The sequence below is a fragment of the Rattus norvegicus genome, chromosome 10 (assembly GCF_021556685.1).
Source record: "Rattus norvegicus strain SHRSP/BbbUtx chromosome 10, alternate assembly SHRSP_T2T, whole genome shotgun sequence".
Classification (NCBI taxonomy): domain Eukaryota; kingdom Metazoa; phylum Chordata; class Mammalia; order Rodentia; family Muridae; genus Rattus; species Rattus norvegicus.
Genome location: NC_141543.1, coordinates 90415499 through 90436197, shown reverse-complemented (window position 1 = coordinate 90436197; position 20699 = coordinate 90415499). Strand labels below are relative to the sequence as shown.

The following is a 20699-nucleotide window of genomic DNA, read 5'->3' as shown; positions in this document are numbered from 1 at the left end:
TTAATTTGCATGATTTCCAGCACTTCATAAACTGAGTATGATAGTAGAAGCCTGTGACACCAGCGCCAGGGGTATTGAAAGATCAAGGTCATCTTGGCTACATGGAAAATTTCATTCCAGCCTGAGCTACTTAGGACCCGTCTCAAACCCATTTTTAAAAGTTAATAATTATCTAAGTCTTCTTCATAGTGGATGGCGGTGACTGTGGAGACTCGCAGGTGCAGAAGGTGACGGAGAATAAGTGACAGATGAGTATTCAGCCTTAAAGAAAAGGTGTAACGTTCTAAGGGTTGGAAATATGGAGGAAGAGGGCAGAAAGAATGTAACAAACCGAAGGATAAGGAGAAAGGATACAAAATGCTACCCTGCGGCTGAGCTATTTGCTCCCGACAGACTTTAGGGAGGAGAGTCATTGCCTTCAGTCGTGCATCCAATGGCAATCCCACCAGTCTCCAATGGACAGTTGTGATCAAACGCTCACACAGAGAGCTGTAGTAAACAAAATAGGTACGAGGCAAAGCCTGAGGGCGTGGATCTGAAAAGACAGGACTGTGGGGCATGGGGAGGAATGAGAGGGATGAGAAGATGAGGGGACTTGAGAGTCCTCACCTCTAGTCCTAGGAGTTCAGACTCCCTCTTCTGGCCTCTTCAGGCACTGCCTGAACATGGTACACAGATACAGGCAGGCAAACACCCCATTACACGTATAATAAAAAATAAATATTTTTTAAAGGGTAGACAAACAAGCAATTAGATTGTACTATGTATGCATATGAAGTTGTCAAAGGAGAGACTATGTTAATTTTATTTTTAAAGATTTACTAATTTACTATGTATACAGTGGTCTGCCTGTACACCAGAAGAGGGCACCAGATCCCATTACAGATGGTTGTGAGCCACCATGTAGTTGCTGGGAATTGAACTCAGGTCCTCTGGAAGAGCAGCCAGTGCTCTTAACTGTGGAGCCATCCCTCCAGCCCCAGATTAACAATTTTAATGGGAAGGTTTAATGATACCAATTGAGAATAAAGTAGGCGTGCCTCTTTTTCTTCAGGTGTCTGTTTTTTACAAGAATGTTATGGTGTGTATTTGAAGTCTGCAGCATATGCTGTGGTGGGTTTCTGTGGTGAAGAGAATGAATTTATTTACCATCTCACACGGCTACTTCTTCAATGGCAAGGGCGACTAAACTCTACTCAATTAAAAAAAAAAAAAAACCCACATAACATCATTTTGGTTTTTCTGTTTTTGGGGGGTTTTTTTGTTTTTTTGTTTTTTTCTCGGAGCTGAGGACCGAACCCAGGGCCTTGCGTTTGCTAGGCAAGCGCTCTACCACTGAGCTAAATCCCCAACCCCAACATCATTTTGTTAACTGTGTATTAGATCTCTAAGCTTAGCAGGAGTGGTGCTGCACACCTTCAATCCCAGCAGTCTCTGTGAGTTCAAGGTCAGCCTGGTGTACAAAGAGAGTTCTAGGACAGCTAGGACTAAATGAGAGACTTTATCTCATTAAAAAATGAATTAACTAATTAATTAAAATAAAAAATAGATCTCTAGGTTTAGTCACCCTCCCTACCTGACACGTGGTGCCCTTTGACCTTTAGCTCCCTTTGTCCTACTCCACCTCCCACCCATAGCTTATTCCCACGGCTTGGCTATTGCAAATACTGCAATGAACACAAGAGCCAGGCACTTCTGAGTGAGTTTATGGTCATCTCCGTAAGAACGGCATCCATGCTCACTTCTTCTGATAGGACTCTGAAGTCTACAGCTAGTCACCAAAAATCGCATGAACCCCACAAACGGTGGTGTGACTGGGTTCTTAATAAACAGCGTGACTTTTCAAAAGTAGCTACACTGTTTTTTCCTCTTTAAAACAAGGGGGAGGGGACTGGATCTGAAATCTTGAAGTGGTTTAACCTTTCCGGTTTCGTGCTTGCACATGTGCGACTACTAACCCCTCAAAACCAATCTGGTGCTATTACTTTTATGCATGCGAAAAATATGCGAATAGCATTTCCTGGTGGGTACAAGGAGGGTTACCAGCAAGGGGCTCAGATTTCAGATTTACACTGTATTCAGTAGCTCTTAGTCACATCCCCCTCCTCCCTCCCCCTCCCCCTCTCCCACCCCACCCCAACACCTGGCCCGCCTCCCCGGGATGCTAGGAGTAGAACCTAGGACCTTGCTCTCTACCACTGGATACATCGCTAACCTATTGAACCTTATTTATTGGTGTATGTCTGGACTGTATGTGCCTTTCATGTGGCTGCGTAAACGGGTACCTGTGTGTATAAAGGCAGGGGTAGGTGTTGGGTATCTTCTTCAGTCACTTCCCACCTTCTTTTTGAGGCAGGGTCTGTCACCGAGCCTGGAGCTCCTAAGTCTGGGAAAAGCAGCTGGACAATGAGTTACAGGGATCCACCTGTTTTGACCCCGCCATGCAGGCGTTAGAAACATATGTCACTGCCTCCATTTTTTTAAATTCACTTTACGTCCCCATCACAGCCTCCACCCCCATCTCTTTCTAGTTCCATCCTTAAAAAGAAATCTCCTGCCCATTATCCCCTTCCCCTTCTTCTCCAAAAAGGTATCACCCCACCCACCCTGGGGTATCCAGTCCCGGAAGGTCTAGGCACATCCTCTCCCACTGAGGCCCAACCAGACAGTCCAAATAGGGGGGAAGGGGATCCAATGGCAGGGAACAGAAATTGAGACGGTCCCCCTCCATTCCCACATGAAGACCAAGACACTACACTCACTTCTTGTGCAAGAACTGGACATCCAAACACAGGTCTGCACCCTTGTGCAGTAGGCATGTTACCACTGAACCATCCTCCCCCAGACCTCCACTGAGTACTTTAAATGTGACTTGTCCAAACTGAGATGGGATATATAATACTTCTCAGATTTTAAAGATATTACCAAAAGAGAAGAGTAAATATATTATATTTTCAATATATGGGATTAAACAAAATATAATATTAAAATTTAGTTCACCTATTTTTATATCTTCTGATGCAATTACTAAAGCACTTAAAACTTCATGCATACCTCAGATTTGTAGTTCACATTGTATTTCACTTAGAGGCACTGGCCTAGGTGTACAAAAGTGATGGGAGGCCTGCTTGAAGTGCAGACTGACAAGTCGGGCCTCCGCTGCATCTGACTCGGCTCTCTGGGTTCAGGGCAGGGTCAATCTGAAATAACAGGAGCATTTAGTTTTTTCACTCCTGAATTTAAGTCGAGTTTAATTTGGGGGCTGGAGAGGTGATTTAGTGGCTAAAACCACTTGTTGCTTAATCATGAGGACCAGAGTTTCAGTCCCAGGACCCACTGTGTGTGGTTCACTACCACCCATAACTACAGCTCCAAAGGATCCAAGGCCCTCTTCTGATCCCCTCAGGAACCCAAATACACACGTGTCCATATACTCACACATACACACACACACACACACACACACACACACACACACACACATGCATATGCAAGCGTAAATTAAAAACTTACATTCGTAAGTTAACACAGAAATTTAAAAGCAGTAAGTGGGCTCATGAGACGGGTCAGCTGGTAAAGACATTGGCCAACAAACTGACAACCTGAGTTCAATTTCTGGAGCTGCATCATGGAAGGAGAGAAACGATTGTAGAAAGTTATTCTCTGACCTCCAGACCTGTGCCCATGTATAACCCCCCCCACACACACACACATACACACATACATACACACACACAGACGCACACACATATACACACAGACACATATACACACACACATACACACACACATACACACACACATACACACACAGACACACAGACACACACACATACACACACATACACACATACACACACAGACACACACAGACACACACACATACACACAGACACACACACACACATACACACAGACACACACAGACACACACAGACACACACACATACACACAGACACACACAGACACACACAGACACAGACACACACATACACACACAGACACACAGACACACAGACACACATACACACACACATACACACAGACACATCACACACACAGACACACATACACACACAGACACACACACACATACACACACAGACACACATACACAGACACACACACACACACACACACAGACACACACACACACACACACTTAAAAAGCATAGCAAAGGCCTGCCGGGTTCTAGAACAAAGATCTGATAAGTTTACTCTGTAAACAACAACAGGCCCATTCTCAAAAGTATTTCAGTTGCATCTAACAAGGTCGCCATCTTTTTTTTTTTTTTCAGAGCTGGGGACCGAACCCAGGGCCTTACGCTCACTAGGCAAACGCTCTACCAGTGAGCTAAATCCCCAACCCCACAAGGTTGCCATCTTGACTGGGAGTCCTGGTGAGGAGAGAATGAAGTAGCAAGCATCCAGCATGCAGTCAAAGTCCCCAACACAGTGATGCTGCCACTTCAGTGAGCCAACCTTGGGAAGGACATGACCCCTTTGACCACAGTCCTTCCATCTTTACAGGTCCCACGATGTCAGGGACTGAAAAGATTGGGTGGAACGATGTTGCTGGAAGAGCTGAAGGCGAGTGTCTCAAAGGGGAGGTGTTGGTCTCTGCCTGTTTTCTAGTAACAAAAGTCTCCCTCAGTGGATGCCCCATTGCAGGGACCGAAGGGCTCAACTTCACAACAGTAGTAGAATTAACTCATAGCTCCCACCCCGCTCCAGTGCCTGCCTCCAGCCTTGCTTCATCTGTAAGAAGAGTGACTTCAGGAATTCACCTCCATCCCTCACACTCTCACACTCTACTCTTTATTTTTTTTTTTAAAGATTTATTTTATTATATATAAGTACACTGTAGCTGTCTTCAGATACACCAGAAGAGGGCATCGGATCTCTTTACAGATGGTTGTGAGCCACCATGTGGTTGCTGGGAATTGAACTCATGACCTCTGGAAGAACAGTCGGGTGTTCTTAACCACTGAGCCATCTCTCCAGCCCTCACACTCTACTCTTGGGCTGGTGGTCCACCCCCGCTTGAGAAATACGGTTAATGATAATTATCAACCTCACCCGAGAGTAGCTGTCGGAATGCTTGACATGTACAAGCACATTCAGATGACTTTCCATAGCATTTGGGGTTTTTTAAATTAATTTTTTCAAATTAGCATACAAAGTCACAGGGAATGCCATTTCAGCGTTTCCAACCATAGGCTGTCACCTGTCACTTTATTCCTTGGTTTCCTTCAACATTCTCTCTCCTTTAGCATTTTGTTAAAATAAATAAAAATACTTATATTTTTTTAAAAAATACAATAAAGAAAAGTTTAAACTATCATATTTGGACCCCAGTTTAATTCTCTTTTTTTTAAAAAAAAATTATTTATTTTATGTTTATGAGTACACTGTAGCTGTCTTCACACACACCAGAAGAGGGCGTCCATTCCAGATGGTTGTGAGCCACCATGTGGTTGCTGGGAATTCAACTCAGGACCTCTGGAAGAGCAGTCAGTGCTCTTAATCACTAAGCCATCTCTCTCCAGTTTAATTCCTATGCAATAAGTTAGGAAAGCTAAATAAAATTTTGTTTTATTTTGGGTTGGGGCCGTGGTTCTTTTGGATGTTGTTTTGTTTTGTTCCCCATCCAGGGTCTCACTATGAAGTCCGGACTGGCCTTGAACTCAAAATCTTTATGCCTGAGTGCTAAGATAACATGCCTGCCCACTGTGACTGGCTAAACTACAATTTTCAAAATGTTGGAACCACATTCCCTACCCCAAAATAACCGAACGCCCCGCCCCCACAGGCAAAGCATTCTCTTGCATAGGAAACCCTTGCAGTGACCCTGTGGGTGTCATTTTCCTCTCTTCCTGGAGACTTGGAGATTTCTGCCGTAGTAACATTGGAAGGGAATGGCTTCTCACATTTGCATGATTAATTAGCAAGCCCGGAGTTTCCCTGGCTTCTGGTGGGGGAAATGGATCTCTGCATCTTTAAGGCTCCGCCGGGCTGTCTGCTCCGGCGACGCAGGCAGGGCAGGCTCTGCCGCAGCGACTCATCCCATCGCTAAGGTCCAGTTAGCCAAGGTGGAGGATGGGAAAAGAATGGAGCTGTCCCAGCTCCTCAATGAGATCAGGGCAAACTATGAGCAGCTCCTCACCAGAAATCAGATAGACACGGTGCTGTCAACACGGATCCAGGTAATGATTTCATTCAACCAGGCACCTTCAGGATAAGGAGACAGTCCCTGTCTACCCGATTCCTGTCCCGGCCTCTCTGAGGTACAGTATCTCCTTTTCCACGCAGCATCTACTGGGGAGGCAATGTAGGTGTTTCTGCACCGGGTCTGGGGTGACAGGCAGGGAGAAAAACCCTTTGGCTGTGCTGTTGGACGACCATTCAATAAATATCGATTGATGCATTGGAATTTGATAGAGATCGTAAGGTGACCGTCATTACTAAAACATGGAGTCAATAAGCAATAAAACGGCGCTCTCTGACCTCTTTAGATTTTTTTTTTTCAGGAAGGGAGCATTCCGAACAACTCCTCAAAGATATTACGGAGTTAATTATAGAGGCGATTTAAATAACATCTGTAGAATCGAAGCTTGATAGTCAAGATTGTTTGCCTTGCACACTCTGGGAGGAGATAAAAGGGAGAAAAAAATATTTCTAGAAGGTTTCTATCATCTTTTTCCAAGCATTCGGTTTTACACTGATGGTTATAAATAGAACCATCGGGGGCACGTGAAGATGGCTTTCAGAACCAAGGATACAAATTCTGACAACCAAAAATCCCCCAGCTGAGTAGTGAGTGATTCTGCCCTTAAAAGTACCCACTTTAGCTTTGGAGCTATGAGAACTGTTTACTTCCGACACAAAGCTTGCAAGATATTTAAAATAAATAATAAACGAAAGAGAGCCAACTCAGAGCAGGGATCCATTCAAATTCCATAGGCTCAGTTTTAAATGCCTTTTAATAATTAAGGTCTCGAATCTAAATAAGTTTAAAAGCAAATATTTGGGAAACAAAGTTTCAAAAATTTAGGACTTTTCTTTATTAGTTTATCTCTTATACTCAAGTTCAAATTGTATTCCCGGCACCTAGACAGAGCAAAGAGTTAGCTTAAGGATGGGTTCAAAAAAAAAAAAAAGAAAGAAAGAAAAGAAAAGAAAAAGAAAAGGTAGTTTAAAAAAATCACAGGACTTTGTTTCGTGAGCAACTTATTGCGATATCATTATAAATTTTGCCTGTGGGTGATATTCTCAGTTTTCCAAAAAAAAAAAAAAAATGATCAGTTCTGTAGATTAAATGAGGTCGCCAGTTACCTGGTTTAGATGCAGAAGTTTCCACACAGTAGAGAAGAAAAATACTGAAAGATGTGACAAGTTTTGAAAATTACAAACCCAAATAAATATTTTACAAAGCAGAGATCTAAGTTGAGTTTACAAGTCAATGCTAAACTGACTTCGAATAATAAAAAAAAAGAGTTTTATAACATAAAAGTTCTTGAGAGAAATGTGTTTTCCCCGAATAACTTACAAAGTCGGTTTATTTTTATTATCATAACATATTGCAAAGCCCTGGTTGGGGGGGGCGGGTTTCAAGCCCTAGAACCACACAAGAAAATAAAGAAAATAAATACATGGTTGCTTTGGTTAGCAAGTCACCTCCCAAAACTCAACAAACCAAAATTTAGACCAAGGTATCCTGTCTGGTAATTCTGTGGGGTGAGGAGGCTGCGAGGAGGCTGTCGGGGGAGGACTCTGGTGCTACACAAGATGAGCTGCTGAATGGTGCCCTACTGACTGGCATAATCAAAGTGACTGGTTAATGTGTTTGGGACCTGGCAAAACATTGCTGGAAGGCAAGCTTGAGAGCCTTGAGCCTGCGACCCGCCCTCTCCATGTGGCCTCGGGTCCCTCTCCACCGAGCCTCCCTATATGACCTCTCCAGCTTGGCATCCACACTTCTAAAATGATGCCCCAGGCTCCCAAAAGCATCTCGTGGAAGCCAACAGCCTCCTTATGGCTTAGCCCAGAATTGGCACAGCATTGCCTCTTCCATAGCTAAGTGGTCACAGCAAGACTCAGGATGGCTGATTCAACCTGATGTTGAGTCACAGGACGAACTTGGGGAGGTGTGGCCCACTGGGAACCATCTTGGGAATCTAACACACAGTTTATCTGCCAGCTCTCCAATGGGACTTCAAAATGCCAGTGGTCCCGCAACTTTATCTCGATTCCAAAAGTCTGTACATTCTATTTTGGAGTTTCTCCTGTACATACTGGTTGCCTGACTTTGTCAAGTTAACGCTAAGAACAAGCTGGCAGAAGAAGAGGGGAAAATTCCCTCGTGTCACTCTTTTTCCATTTTTTTTCAGAGGGAGGGTGTGTGTGTGTGTGTGTCTGTCTGTCTGTCTGTCTGTGTGCATGCTTGCATGTACACTGCAACTGAGTGAGATTTACATGCATGTTGGTCTGTACGCTAACGGAGGGGCCAGGGTTGATCTCAAGAATCATTCTCCATTGGTCTTCCACTGTTACCTAAGGCAGGGTCTCTCAGTTGAACCCAGAGCTCACTGATATATAGGATTGAGATTTCCTATCCTACCTCCCCAGGCTAGAATTACAGGCGCCCATATCCACCCAGCATTTGCATGGGTTCTGGAGATCTCCTGTCTGTAATCTTGCATGACCACACTTTGTTACTGAGCCACCTCCCCTGGGCTCTAATAACTGGCCCTAAACTTTATTCACAGACTTTTTACAACAAAAAACTTCCCTTCAACAAAATCCACCATATAAACAAATTTACAAGTTTAAATAAACGTTAAAAGTTGCCTTTTTTTTTTTTAAACTTCTAATCAACTCAACACATGGATCCTTATGAGATCGGCGTTGGTAACACTGTTGACAGGTGTTTTCTTTTTAATTCCATCAGAATGGAAACATTTAAAGCAAAATAGAAAATAACCCCACTCTCCCACTGCACTTGCTAGACGGGTGATCTACCGGTGAGAGTCTTCCCCCAATTATTTTTATGATAGGAGAACAGTTAGAAAATGATCATCAGGGGTTGGGGATTTAGCTCAGTGGTAGAGCACTTGCCTAGCAAGCGCAAGGCCCTGGGTTTGGTCCTCAGCTCCGAAAAAAAACAAAAAAAAGAAAAAAAAGAAAATGATCATCAAGATGTATTTTAAGGGACTTGGAGGATAGATCAGTGTTTTATCGTAAAAGTACGAGGACCTGATTTTGATCTGCAGGACTACCTGTGGAACGTGGTGTGGACACTGTGATCCCAGCAGTGAGATCTAGAGACGGGCATATAGATCCCTGGGGCTCACTGGCCAGACATTCTAGTCTAATCAACCAGCCCAAGTCCCAGTGAGAGACAGCATCTCAAAAAAATTAAAATGAAAAACAAAACTTCTGAGAAACTATACCTGAGGCAGATTCCAACATATAGTATATGTAGGTTATACATACACACAAACATAGATCTGCATGGATACACACACACACACACACACACACACACACACTCACTCACACCTGCATGGACACGCGGACGTGCACACAGGGGACCGTTCTTCTCACCCTAAATATCCAAACTGAAGAGCCCTCCTAAAAACATCATTTTGAGAGCAGTAAAAAGGTTTCTGTAATACAGAACTTCATTTGAGAACATTGATGCCCACGACAACTTAAGCTTCCAGTTTACTAGTAACACGGTTTTTTTTAGCGGTGTCTGCTCCTAGTCCATACAGGCAGAATTAACCCCTTTGGGATATACAGATGTGCATCTGCTTCTGTGAAGCAGCCTACAAAGTGTGCGGGAACATAATCACCAATTTCAAACGACCTTTCTTATTAACACATTCAAAAAGTGAAAGAATCGGAGGTCGCAAATTTGTCTCGAAAACTTTTTGTTAACCGGATGTGGTTTGTTTTTTCCTGTATTTCATAGGCTGATATCGTCGGAAGGAACTTTTGAGATCACTTTATAGCAGAGAAGATTGGGGCAGAAAGCATAATTGACTGGCTCGATTGATTTAGTAATGAAACACCAGAACACACACACTTGTGAGCCACCGTGTGGTGGCTGGGAATTGAACTCAGGACCTCTGGAAGAGCAGTCAGTGCTCTTAACCGCTGACCCAGCTCTCCAGCCCAGAATGCACATTTGTAATCTGATAGAAGTAGAAAAGGTTATTTGGTCCCTGTATAATTGTTCTGTGGTTGCTTTCGAATGCCTCCCTTTCAAGAGCGTCTTTGGTTTTCTTGCTCCCTGTTGCTGTTGTTGGCTTTCTTGCAGCTGGAGGAAGATTTAACCAAAAAAATGGACAAGGATGGAGAGGCTCTGAAGGCTGCTCAGGCTGAACTCAAGGAGGCTCGCCGGCAGTGCCACCACCTGCAAGTGGAAATCGAGTCTCTCCATGCTGTGGTAAGGAAGACCCCAAAGCAGCTGGCTCCTCACCCCAGAGCCTATGTGGTTTAGAGAGAGGAGGGGGCTTGGGAAGGGAGCTTGCTGGCTGAGCATCTACCCAGTGTGTACAACAGCGAGACACCAGAACTTTACAGTGGAGGCCACCGAATGCTAGCCCAGATCCTCACCCTTTCCCTGGCTGTAATGAGCTCACTCGAGGTTCGGTTTGTACTGGGAGGAATTCCATTGTATTTGCTTGAGAGTCTGGGCCTCCCTGACTGACGCTATGAGAAAATGGATTGTGTACTGTTACTACTATCTACAGTCTCCTAACCGCTGGCTTCTTGCATTCGTGTCGGTGAGACTTCTAATGGGAAAAAAATAGCTAAGAGCTTTTCTAGCACGCCTTTTTGGAGTTATGTCTGTTTGCTCATTTCTTCGTTCATTTGTCTGTTTGTTTAGTGTGTGCAAACATGTGGACGTCAGAGGAGGACTTTTGTGAGCCAGTTCTCTCCCTCTACCATGTGGGACCAGGGATTTGAACTCAGACTGCTAGGCTTAGCAGCAAAACCTTTATCCAGAGAGCCAAGTCACAGCCCCGAGCATCCGTTTTCACCTTTGACATTGTTTCCAATCCTTTTAAAAAAAAAAAATCAAATAATTCAGAATAACAGAAAGTTAATCCCAGTGTTAAGGACTTCTTTTTTTCTTGCCAAAAGAATGATTACAAGATTATTTTGAAATACAGAAAGCTATCTAGTTATTTTTTTTTTTAAATATCCAGTACTGAAGACTGAACCCAGGGCCTTGTGCTTGCTAAACAAGCGCTTTACTATGAGGCTGCATCCTTACCCCCTGCTCCTTGATGTTGTTGAGGCATCAACTCACAAAGTTGCCCAGTTGAGCCTTGAACTGGTGACCCTCCTGCCTCTGTTTCCTGAATAGTTGTTATTTCAGATTAAGTGTCATCGTACTCAGCCACTAAATATAATTTCCTTTAAAAAAAAAAAAAGATGAAAGTCAGGCGTGGTGGTTCACGTCTACAATCTAGTATTTGCGAGGCTGAGGAAGAAGGATTGGCCTTAGTTCAAGGTCATCTGAAACTACAAAATGAACTAGACCTGCTTACACACAGCCATAATTCCAAGTTCAGGGCCAGGTGGGGTTCGCTACATCACGAGACCTTGTCTCAAACAGCAAAAGAGGGGCCAGCAAGACGGCTCAACGGGTAAAGGTGCTTGCCACAAAGCCGGACGATACCCTAAGTTTGATCTCCCAAACCCACATGGTGGAATGAGAGAATCAATTCCTGAAAGCTGCTGTCTGATTTCCAGATGTGTGCTGTGACACGTTCACATACACAAATAGAGAAATGTAAAAAAATAAAAAATAGTAAATAAAAAATAAAAATAAAAAATTCAAATAGCAAAAAAGAAAAAGTCCTCTTGAGTAACTGAAGCACGATTATTATAACCTTTAAATTAAAACAAAACAAACAAAAAAGGTGGGGCTACGGGTGTGACTCAGTGGCGATGCTGTTCAAGACCCTGATTTGCTTGCTTATGCCATGAAAGGAAAAAAATAAATAGGAGGTAAATACGTGGTCTAGACGGCGGAAAACATTGCAAATGAGATTTCAGAAGCCCTTGTCCTGTTGCTGGTTCACTGCTGAGGATGTCTGTCAACAGGAAAGGGGCCTTGAAAACTCCCTGCAGGCCAGTGAGCAGCATTATCAGATGCAGCTGCAAGATCTGGAGTCGGTGATTGGCCGACTGGAGAAGGAGCTGCAGGAAGTGAGGCGTGGCATCGAGAGGCAGCTTCAAGAGCACGAGATGCTTCTCAACACGAAGATGAGGCTGGAGCAGGAAATAGCCACGTACCGCCGCCTGCTAGAACAGGAAGAGATCAGGTACTTAAATCCTCGTCAATAATGGCACGAGAGGTTCTGGGTCAGATGCACAGAGCCACTGGTGATGCCATCAGAGAAATCAAATCCAAACCAAAGCCCTCCACCACCACGGCCTGTTCACTGAGCTTCTTTTGTGACGCAGGCGTAGCGCACCTTCCTGAGAGCATGAAGAACGAACTAGCTGTGTCTGCTGCTAAAACTGACACGTTAATAACCAGAGTTGGCTAATACACTTCTTGGTCACTACGGAGGCTTTTCTCGGTCTTCCCACTTTCCCCACTGTTCCTTTTAGGACTAGTCTTTGCCTTTTATAGATCACCCCAAGAAGTTTGGAGACTCAGACATCACCACAACCCTGCCCAAGGGCCCACTCCCACCCCCAGTAAAAAAATAATAACACTATAGTGGGGGGTGGGGGGAGCACAGCCAGAACAGGGCTTGACCACCATGCATGAAACCCTGAGTTTGCGCTGAGTTTGTTCCCCAACTTCACGTAATCCAGCATGCCTATAATCCCAGCATTTGGGAGGTCAGGACAGGAAGACCAGGAGTTCAAGATTATCATCAGCTCCGTAGCAGGTTGGAGGCTAGCCTGGGCTACAAGAGACCTCTCAAAAAGTGAAAATAATAATAATGTGATTCTATTACACAAGCATGAAAAGCAATAGTGGCTGGAGTCACAGTTTTAAGGCTTTGAATAATCCTAAAAGACAAATGTGCTAGCCGGGGAACTCTTGTTTATTCAGTATTATATTTTACAACATTTATAAGGTCTTAGATCTTTAAACAGTGGAATCACCTCCAAGTTTCTATATTCCCATAAAAATAAATCTTTGGGGGTTGGGGATTTAGCTCAGTGGTAGAGTGCTTGCCTAGCATGCGCAAGGCCCTGAGTTCGGTCCCCAGCTCCAAAATAAATAAATAAATAAATAAATAAATAAATAAATCGTTGTTCTTGCTTGTTTCAGAATCCTGAATCTTCTGCATGGAATAGGGTTAGCCTATGATAAGCCTCGGCATATGTTAAATCTTTAAAAATCATAAATGCAACTCAAAATATACCACTTACTAGCTGAATGACCTTGTACAAATTACTTAAGCTCACTGTGCTTCCATTTTCCCGACGAAACGGGAATGATAGTGTCTACATCACAATATTGCTGAGGCCTTAATGAGCTAACATTGTGAAGTGCTTAAGGCACTATCTAGCACATTGTGCTGTGTAAAAAAAAATACACAATTTTATATATGATGTGTGTGTAATATATTATTAAATAATGATGGTAGAAGTCGATTTCTAATCATTCAAGATATTGACAAACTGGGTGTTAATATTTTATAATTTTCTATATTTGTATCATTATGTCTAAGATATAAATACAGGAAAATACAAATAAACAATGTTATTATACAAAACCCAGAAAATATAATGAGCAATGTTATTATTATACATTGTATCCCTACGACCTTTGACCTGTTAACATGCTTCTCCTAGTTTCTCCAGTCGAAGAAGTAACATTTCTGAAGTTGTCCCTGCCCCATTCCCCCCCCTCACATGCACTCTACATCCGCACCTCAGGCTGGCTCAGAATCTGATAACTTATCTCACCCAGCTCCTTTGGTAATGCAGATGCAGCTGTATACAGTGTAGAAAATCGATCCATTATTTCAACCCTTATAAAACTAGCTCCTAGTTTCCCTCCACCTTCCTTGTGCCTGGGAGATTCACTGGGATGCTGAATGGCCCAGCTCACCACTGTGAGTGCTGAACAGTTCCCATTGTGTGACTGTAGCGACTTACCCATTGTCTTCTCTCTTTCCTTGTTTGTTTTTATTTAGTTTTGCTACCTCAGTGTTGTTTCTCTGACTCCTTCCATTTCAGGTATTACGGTTGTATCCAAGGAGAGAGAAAAGAAGACAAGCCTGCCAAAAGTAAAGTTGGCTTTCTTCTCCCCTCAGGTGAGTTTCTGCCACAATAACCTCATTTGAAAGTAGATGGGATTTTTGTGGAGATGAGACAGAAATCCCTCCAAAGCAGCAAAAAGAGAGCCGTCCAGTTCTGCCATGCTGGGACTCCACCCCCACACTGAAATGGACTTTATTCTGCTTCTCTTTTTCAACATTGTAATTTCGTGTAACGTTTTCACAGCCATTATAAATGAAATATCTTTTTCGACAAAAGTCTCACATAAGTATGAAAATGAAAGTGTGGAGACAGTGACCAAACAGGCAGTGGTGAATGGAGACGTGGCGAAGGAGAGTGCGGAGGCCCACGGCACCATTCAGTAAGTGACTGCTTGACTGTGGGCAAAGTGGGAGGAAAGTCACCTCAATTGAGCAGTCTTAGCGGTCGTTTTCAAATATTTCAAACACTTCCAGGACACTGCAATTTTTCAGGCAGGCATGCCATACACACATAGTGACACAAAGAGAGTGTGTAAAGAATTCACTTCTTTTTTCTAAAACTAAACTCGGAGCATAAGAATTGTATAGCATGCCAGCACTCGGGAGGCAGAGGCAGGAGGACCACTGTGAGTTCAAGGCCTGCTTGGTCTACATAGTGAGTTCTAGAATAGGCAGGAGTATTCTTGTCTCAAAAATAAAATTAGAAATACGAAATTTTGGGGCTGGGGATTTAGCTCAGTGGTAGAGCGCTTACCTAGGAAGCGCAAGGCCCTGGGTTTGGTCCCCAGCTCCAAAAAAAAAAGAACCAAAAAGAAATACGAAATTTTAGAAAAGGTGTAGAAATCCCATACAGTTCTATATTAAAAATCATATTTATAAGGTTGTTAAATGTGTCAATTAGAAATCCCGCGGCCTGGGGGTGGAGAGATGGCTCAAAGGTATAGAGCACATGCTGCTTCTCAACCACTGCTACTCCAGGTCCAGGGAAGCTGAGGCCTTCTTTTAACCTCTGTGGGCACCAGGCATGCAAGTGGTACACATACACACATGCAGACAAAACACGCATGAAATAAAGAAATCTGAATTGTTAAAATCCTACAACCTATACACTACACACATTTCTTCTTCATTAAGATGAATTATACATTGTGTCTATTTCGTCTATTAAAAAAAAGTTTATTTTCTCATTTCAGGACAGAGAAAGTGGATGAAGTTATAAAAGAATGGGAAGGTTCGTTCTTTAAGGATAACCCTCGACTGAGGAAAAAGTCTGTTTCCCTCCGGTTCGATCTCCACTTGGCAGCCACGGATGAGGGCTGTTTAGAGAGTAGACAAGATAATTTGCCAGATATCGAAGTCAGGCTTATCATGAGAAGGTCCTGTAGTATTCCCTCCATCAAACCCCCACCAGGAACCAACTAACCCAGAGATCGTATTTATCAAGGACGGTAGGATGGACCTAAGTAGGCCGTACAGACCCCCCAGTCCCAAATGTAAGTTATTTTATATGTACGGAGAGTGAGAGGATGCTGTGGGCTGTGGCTCTCTTCAGAAAACACATAAGAAAGAGGAACTTTGCTAAGACTCCAGAGGAGCTTTTTTTTTTTTTTTTTTTTTTTTTTTTTTTTTTTTTTTTGAGCAGGGTTGCTTAAAAATAAATCAGAAATCCAGTGTGGTTTCTGTTTTATTTGTCATCTAAATAGTCTTTATTCTGGCAAGCTTTATCAGAGACTTTAAGTATTAAGGTGGCCTCATCAAGTCTGTAATTTTCCTCAAAGGCTGAACATCCAAAGGAAAATAGAATAGCTTGTTTGAAGCCTGAAGAGCTACAATGAGTTTCTCTCCGTGGTTCCAGGACCAGTTGAACCTAAAATGTTCTACTTCTAAGAAGGCAGCAGTTAGGGACAAACGTTGAAGGAGGGGGGCTCGATATTCACTTAGGACTTCTGCTTTTGAGACAATCATTGGAACCCTGGGAATTATGAAGTGTTCTGCCCAGGAGCAATTCTGAGTGAAGTGCAAAGCATGCCCCCAGGCTATTTTGCTGATTAATAAAATTTGGTTACTCTATATCTTAAAAGTTTTTAAAAATCAGTATGAGAAGAGTCAGTTTGTTGAAAGATACAGATTGTGTACACACACACACACACACACACACACACACACACACACACACACACTCCAGCTATACAGACCTTTTAAAAGCACATTGAAAAGGTGGTGACTCCAGTTAGTAGGACAGTTTCTCAACAGCTCACTTCTGCTCTTCCAGTTGTAAAATGAAGTGTGAGTAGCATTTACTATGGGCCTCAGAGGAGAGATTCTGTGAACTTGGAAAAATGGTTCTTGCAGTCATTTCTGTGAACTCACAGCATATCATTGCTCTCTGAGCTAAGAGTGTCTGCAGGACTTGTTTTTAAATTGTTCAAACTATAACAAATAGAGAAGTAAAAATATTTGTGAATAAGTGAATTGTTGCAAGGGTTTTTCCTGTTGTTTTTTTTTTAATTTATTTATTTATTTACTATATGTATATTTCTACAAACCAGAAGAGGGCATTGGATCCCATTACAGATGGTTGTGAGCCACCATGTGGTTGCTGGGAATTGAACTCAGGACCTCCGGAAGAGCGGCCAGTGCTCTTAACCCCTGAGCCATCTCTCCAGCCCTGTTGCAAAATTTTTTTAAAAACCTAAATTTAATGCGGGTACATTTACTTTGAGACCTTAAGTAATAAATACCTGTCTTACGACATTAGACATTTCTAGGCTTTTTTTCCTAAACTACAAAAAGGGAACCCAAACCATTCGCCACTGTTCTTCGTTTGCAGCTGAAGTATCATCTAAGGGCTACAGCTATACTAGCATTTTAGTGGGGCCTTCAAAACCCATTCCCCTCTCCTCCTCCCTCTCTCTCCACGTGTGTGTATATATGCATATATGTTGACTAGTAAATGTGCTTTAGCCACAAGGAACTTAGGTTAACTTACTTCAGTATAATCCAGGGGTTTAACGTTCGTCTTTTCCATTACTCTAGGTTTCTTTCAGCCTGACTCAGTCTGGTTAGTAAAAGAGGAATGATGTTGTTTGTCAAAGTCACAACGGCATCACTTCTCGGCCTCTTGGCTAAGATCAAGTGTAAAGTCACAACGGCATATTAAGGGCTTGTTCTTGAATAAGCATCTGACCTAAAATTGTATCCTCTACATAAAATTGTTTCTTCAGGGCTGGGGTATGGCAGGGTGCAAAGCTACACGTAGCTCACAGGAGGTACTGGGTTTGGACCTCAGGGAATAAAAAGTGGGGGGAGGGGGAGTTTCATTCATCATTAAGTGCTTCAACTTTATTAAAGCTTTGACTGCAGTCATATGAGCTGTTGTGCTGGCTACTGTATTATGCAACCACGGTTATAATACGGCGATACATTTAGTGCAGTCACCCGCCACGTTAGTGCTGGGCCTTGTAAATCAACCGCTTGCTAGAGAAATCCCTCTGTGCCGCAGTTATGTGTGTAACATGCAGTACTTGAATTCCTAAATGAGTTTGCTTCTGTTTGCTTTGAGGCATTTTAAAAATCAGAATATGAGTTTACCAAAGTAAATGATACCACTATAATAAAAAAAAAATTAAACATGAACTCTTAAGGCTTCCTTGTATTTCAGCTCTCATATTTCAAAGATGTCTGTGCACGACCGCTAAGCCAAACAAAGCTACCTCGCTTGAGGAAGAAAGAAAACTGCAGTCACAGGAGATGATGGGTTTAACTTGGTTTTCAAGATAAATTAAGGATTACGTTTTAAAATCCAGTGGGTGTTGACAGTACATACTGACAATCCCAGCCCTTGGAAAGCAGAGGAAAGATTTTGAGTTCCAGGCCTGCCTGAAGTACATATAAGGTCCTACACACACACACACACACACACACATACACACATAACACACACATATACACACACATACATACACACAGAGAGACACACACACATACACAGAGACACACACATTCACACACACACAGACACACACACATATACACACTCACAGACACACACACAGACATACGCATACACACACACATACACACACAGACACACACATACACAGACACACTCATACACACAGACATACACACACACACACACACACACACACACACACACACCATAACCATAATTATAAAATCCTATAATTCTGGATTTACATAATAGCAGACAGCATTATCTGCAAAGTGCTGCAGGACCGAAGGCACTACAGTCAGCAAATTTTTTTGTAATCTTCACAGGAAGTCTGCAAAACACTCTTTTAGAGAGGAATAGAAATGAATATTCCTCCAGCTCCTGGAAATATTTCAAATGTCTGAGCTCATAACAAAACACAATAACAAAAAGTAATTGCAATTACCAACAGGCATAGGATCGTAGCCCTGACTCCGCCAGTGAGAAGCAGTGTGAGAGGAAATCACACTGTCCCCTAGGCCTCACGTTCATCCCTGAAGACAAAGCGAAGGCAAGACAAGCCTCTAGTTGCTGCCTTCCCTGCCTCACAATTGCTTGAAATACTATGCACATGGAAATACCTGGCAAGGCCCTACTCAAACATACAATTCGACTTAAATGAAAACCGTCTCTGGGAGTAAAGAATGTGTGAGGAAAATTATAGCTGACGATGATTAGGCAATATCTCAAAGTACAGTAGCTACTTTAAATTCAATTATTAAAAAAAAATGACTCTTTCCTGGGCAATTACCAACTTGGACTGTTCTGTCCTGTGAGACAGTGTTTGATGTACGAGTAATGTCTAAAGAAAGAGGGACAATTTTTATACTGAGGTTTAAAATAATTTACTTTAGAAATGTGATTTATCTATTGTATGTATATTGTATGTTATGATTTACCTATTCTGTACATATATGTTCATGTGGACCACATGGATCGTGTGGATGTCAGAGGACAACTTGAAGGGTTTGGTTCTGCTCTTCCACCACAGGAGTCCTGAGGTCAGACTCAGATGGTCAAGCTGTAAAGCAGGCACCTTTTCCAGCTGAGCCATCTTAACAGCCCCTTTATACATTGCTGAAATCTTCACGGGTGAAGGGAGAACCAAAGGCGGATACTGAGATCCTCATCCTCTAACTTTACAGATGATAAGTGTGTATGTATATCAACCACTGCTCAAGATATCAAATATCCTGACCCCTAGACTGAGAACTACAGGCAACCAGGGAATTCTGAGAACAGGAGAAAAAGTCTTCCCCAGGGATGAAGCCCCTAATTGGTTATTCACCCAGGTATGAACCCCCTAGTACCAAATGTTCAGCTCTGAAATCATATACGTAGATACCATTAAATGGGCTGAATGGGTTGTAGTCATATAGTTATACAATATACACATGCACATGTGTGTGCTATATATTAAATATCGAGATATATATAAAACAAAGAAAAGGAGGCCCTGAATTTGAGAGGAAGCAGGGAGAGGAACATGAGAGGGGTTGGAAGGAAGACAAAGGGGAGAATAATATAATTATATTTTAATTTCAAAATTAATTTTAAAAATATATCAAACATCCCCATTACAAAGAAGCTTTCACTCCAACAGGAGGTCAAAACGAAGAAATAAAAGAAGTATTTACAGATAACATATAAGCCAGAGGGGGTAAAAAGCAAACCAATGAAACACAGGCCATCAAGAGGAAGCAAGGGATGGGAAACAGGTCTGATTTTAGGTCAGAAGACCTATCAAGATTCCCTTGGAATAAAGGCACACTAGAGGGCTGCGGATGTAACTCATAGGCTCACCATGTTCAGGACTCTGGATTCGAACCCCAGCACCACACAGAAGTAAAAAGACTAAGAAAGAACACCCATCCCGCTGTCCACTTAGAACTCCATCCCCTCGTTTTTTAAACCACTTTTGTGCCAGCCCTGTCCTACCACCATTGAGCTTCAGAGAACTGCCCAGTTGGGGCACGTATGTGCACACATGCCTCAGAGCACTGTGCCCTCTACCCTCTTTCCTACCATTCCTTAATCCCACAGTTGCTAAAGCAGGGACGTAACAAGGCTGGAGTTACTGGGCAGACAGAGGAAGAAGACACTGGATCCCTGACGTAACTGTGTGGATCCTACATTCATCTTCTCTATGCTTTTTGTGTTTTAAAAAAAAAAAAAAAAACATTTTCAGATACATTTCCTTATGCTATTCACTCATCTGGAAAACTCTCCTTTAGCCTTTCCTTTCAATACACTTTTATTTCATTAATTTCATCTCACCAGAATGAAAATATTGGACAATGGAAGAACTGAACAATATTATCATTTATTCCTGGCTCTGCAGACTTCTAAAGATACCTCACGAGGATAAGGGCCAAGAGGTAGTCCCAGAATTCAACCAGTTTCTCTAGATGCTAACACTGTCCTTAGATAACCACAGACGGTCTGCTCATTTTTT

General features: G+C 42.6%; 1 protein-coding gene across 2 annotated transcripts; it reads left to right on the top strand.

Annotated features, from left to right (window-relative positions):
* Nucleotides 1–6041: 6041 nt before the first annotated feature.
* Nucleotides 6042–17886, top strand: Krt222 (keratin 222). Of its 2 annotated transcripts, none has more exon segments than NM_001398856.2 (6): nt 6042–6207; nt 10326–10454; nt 12125–12345; nt 14228–14304; nt 14495–14630; nt 15444–17886. In NM_001398856.2, coding segments are annotated over 6 exon segments (888 nt in total). In that variant the 5' UTR covers nt 6042–6111; the 3' UTR covers nt 15673–17886.
* Nucleotides 17887–20699: the final 2813 nt, after the last annotated feature.